The 3,405-nt window shown below is 39.3% G+C and overlaps 1 protein-coding gene across 1 annotated transcript; it reads right to left on the bottom strand.

Moving 5' to 3' along the window:
* Positions 1 to 572: 572 nt before the first annotated feature.
* On the bottom strand, positions 573 to 1,082 carry LOC122050399. Its single transcript, XM_042611303.1, has one exon. It carries the CDS (start codon positions 1,080 to 1,082, stop codon positions 573 to 575), a length of 510 nt encoding a protein of 169 aa, XP_042467237.1.
* Between the last annotated feature and the right edge of the window lie 2,323 nt (positions 1,083 to 3,405).

Raw genomic sequence — 3,405 nt, 5'->3', positions numbered from 1 at the left:
TTGTTTAACTTAAATCGAAATTGATTCTAATAAAATTTTGAAGTCTAAAAATATCGATTCTTTTTTTTGGAGGCTCGAATTATATATATATATATATATATATATATATATATATATATATATACTATTTTAGTAATTTTATATTTTAATATCCTATTATGAATCATGATTTATCTATATAAAGATTTTTCCTAGTTATTCAAAAGTGTACTTCAATTTATTTAAAATATTTGTTCTTATTAAAATTCGAACTCTCGTAATATTTTACCACTGACCCTTTTGAGGTGTTCTCAATCAATTCGGAATAATGAGTGTTAAAGAGCATTGGAGAATTGGAAAAAGAGATATAAGCATGCCATTCCCAGACACCGGAAAAAATGAAATTAAAAAAATTGCAGATATGATTAAAAACTGGAAAATAAATTAAATATTAGCATATGTCCATGACAATATTTCAACAGGGCCCCAAAAACTTTAAAAACATCCCAAATTAATAATTTATTCACTTGAAGAATATTATTATATATAGTTAAATACTCCATTAGGATTGTGTGGAGGTCTTCGGCAGGCAGTCAGGCGGCCGGAAGGCCAACGGCCCGGCTGCGTAGACGTCGATGTCGGCGTACTGCCCCGGGACGGTGGTGTTCTGAAACCGGAGGGGCGACCCCTGAACCCCCTCCGTTGACGTCGGTGGCGGTGCCGCACCGTTCGTCCGGCGACGTCAGGAGGCGTGCGCCGCACGACTCCGCGGGGTCGAAGTATCCTCCCCGCATCGTCGTGGTGTACAGCTCCGCGAACACATAGCCGTTGTCGTCGGCCTTCCCCACCTGGTAGAGAACCACCCGGCCACGGTGGTCCCGGCACGTCACCACCACCCGCGCCCCCGGCAGCGGTCGAGCCTTCCCTAGGTTCAACGTGCCCACGCTCGCGCAGTCCTGGCAGTTCACCAGCGCCTCCATCGCGACGATCACCTTCTTCTCGGCGCCGGCCGTCGCCGCCGCCGAGATCAACGCCACCGCCAGCATGGCGCACCAAATCCTGACCGCCATATGCCCTCTCGAAACGAACACGCTGCCTTCCATCGGATATGGCAGGTGTCGCGAATATATAATGCATGCACGCCACCGCTGATACCGGTTCATTCACCGAACCGGAACTAATTGAATATTGAGCCGACCAACGGATATTTGTTCAGCTACAACAGGTTACAAACATTTTCATTTAACTATTTGTTAAAAACTAAAAAGACATATTTTTTAATATTATCTGATGTGTGTCAAATTTTAATAATTTTCATTTACTGCATGCATCGAATGGGGTTCCAAATTGGTGTCAGAGTGGGTAGGGGGTTTGAGTGATTCCTAAGTAACATCTCTTTTAATAATAATAATAATAATATTATTATTATTATTATGATTATATAATTAAGATGGCAAAGCGACGTGGTGGGATGTCAATTGGGATGGAATTTAGTGAGTGGGTCGGATCGAGGATGGAGACAGGTGCAGCAACATGTCGACGTGTCGTATCGACGACGAAGACAGATGTAGCATAACTATTGACGGGTTTCGCCTTAATTAGTGCGTTAAATGGAGACCAAGCTGTTGGCTGGTTTAGTGTTGATTTGAGTGTTAATGGCGAGGTTCGCGGAAGGGTTTAAATAAGTTAAATATAATAATACACCGTGTTAATTATTATATTCATCTTTTCGAATTGCAATTGATTCTATCGTAGAGATATAGAGAGATGACGTGTTAGACATGATAGATGAGTAATTGATCATAAGAAGATTTTTCTTTTTAAAAGAAGCTTCTTTTCGATGTTGTGCATAAGCAAATGATCAGTATCTAAAAATCAGAGGAGTTTTTGGTATAGGTCATTCGATGTTAACATCAGTGCCGATCAGAATGAAAGAACAAGTCAAAATCTATGTGTGAGAGTGGAGTTGTAAGGTTGGAGATGTTAGTGGGTGTACTTCATCATGGAGGGGACTCCCTTTTTATATGTCACCTCATATAATCTTCATAATTATGAAGTGATGAAATATATCAAAGGTTGTTAGGCAGTGCACAATAATTATTTGAAGAATCTTTTTTTTACCTATATATATATCTCTTTTGTCGTTTATAGCTTCTGTTATTATTGAGATTGATAAAGAAATATGCTATTATAATCGGTTTGCTAGTGGGAGACACGATGACCTCTAAAGAAGATTTCAGAAGAATATTCTTTAACACAAAGTTGTTATTATGACAAGTTGTCGGGATATTGTCTGCTAAACGTGATTCGGCTGGTCCTTAAGCTAGCCACCCTATTAAGATACTGTTGTCGACTGAATATAACCTGGCCAGTCCTTAAGCCGACTGCCCTGTTAAGATGATGTTATTGGTTGAATATATCTCGGTCGGTCTTTAAGCCGACCACTTCATCAAGATGATGTTGTTGGCTGAATATGCCTTGACCAGTCTTTAAGTCGACCACTTTATTAAGATGATATAATTTGTTGAATATATCTCGATCGACCTTTAAGCTGACCACTTTGTTAAAATGATGTAATCTGCTCAGTGTACCCGACCGGTCCTTAAGCCAGTCATCCAGTTATATTCTGTGCAATCTTGAGACATTCATTTGAAAATGATATAATGTCTTAGCAATGTTAGAAATCTACTCAGGAAATAATATAGTGGCTCATGCTCCTTAAAAATTCTTTTGATAATATATATGTTTTGCCGAAATCCTGTCTGTGTGGTAATATGAGGATAAGTATTGCACACCCAATCATCCTTTTTCCCGCCCGAGCTTATAATGGGATACCAAGAGGCGCCACTATGTTCTAAGAAATTCGGTTGATATATTGAGTTAAACTACATCATGTCATTGATCAGTCGGATCTTTATATGGCCAGGGTATGTATACCCGTTCGACCTTTAAAACTGGGCAGATAACCCTGCACATTGTCGCCAATGGTTAGTCTGTTGTAGAGTGAGTCAATTATTCCGACCGATGCGTAAGGTCGGCCGGCCTTAAAGTTGAACCTCCTTAAGATCTAGTCGCCTTTGAGATATTAGATTCCCCGGTTCGCTCGGCTTAAGGGTCGAACACCTTTTTCCGATTGGATTATAACTCGATCTGGCGGAATCTAAGAAGCTTAGTACTGGGTGATTTAATCAAAGCCAGATGAGAGGATTTCATTCCTTTTAGCGTATCATTGTCACCTCACATTGACTTTGACCATCTCCTCACTTAGATTTTGACCACCACGTTACCTTCTAGATCCACTAATCATAACTTGTATCAACAATGATGATTAATATAATACTAAATGCTTGAAGTCTGGATAATTAAAATAGATATTTTTTTATAATTTTTAGAATCATTATTAATAAGGATATCTAATTAATATCA

This window comes from Zingiber officinale, chromosome 3A, assembly GCF_018446385.1.
Source record: "Zingiber officinale cultivar Zhangliang chromosome 3A, Zo_v1.1, whole genome shotgun sequence".
NCBI classification, from domain to species: Eukaryota; Viridiplantae; Streptophyta; class Magnoliopsida; order Zingiberales; family Zingiberaceae; genus Zingiber; species Zingiber officinale.
This window is presented reverse-complemented; position numbering and strand designations above follow the sequence as displayed.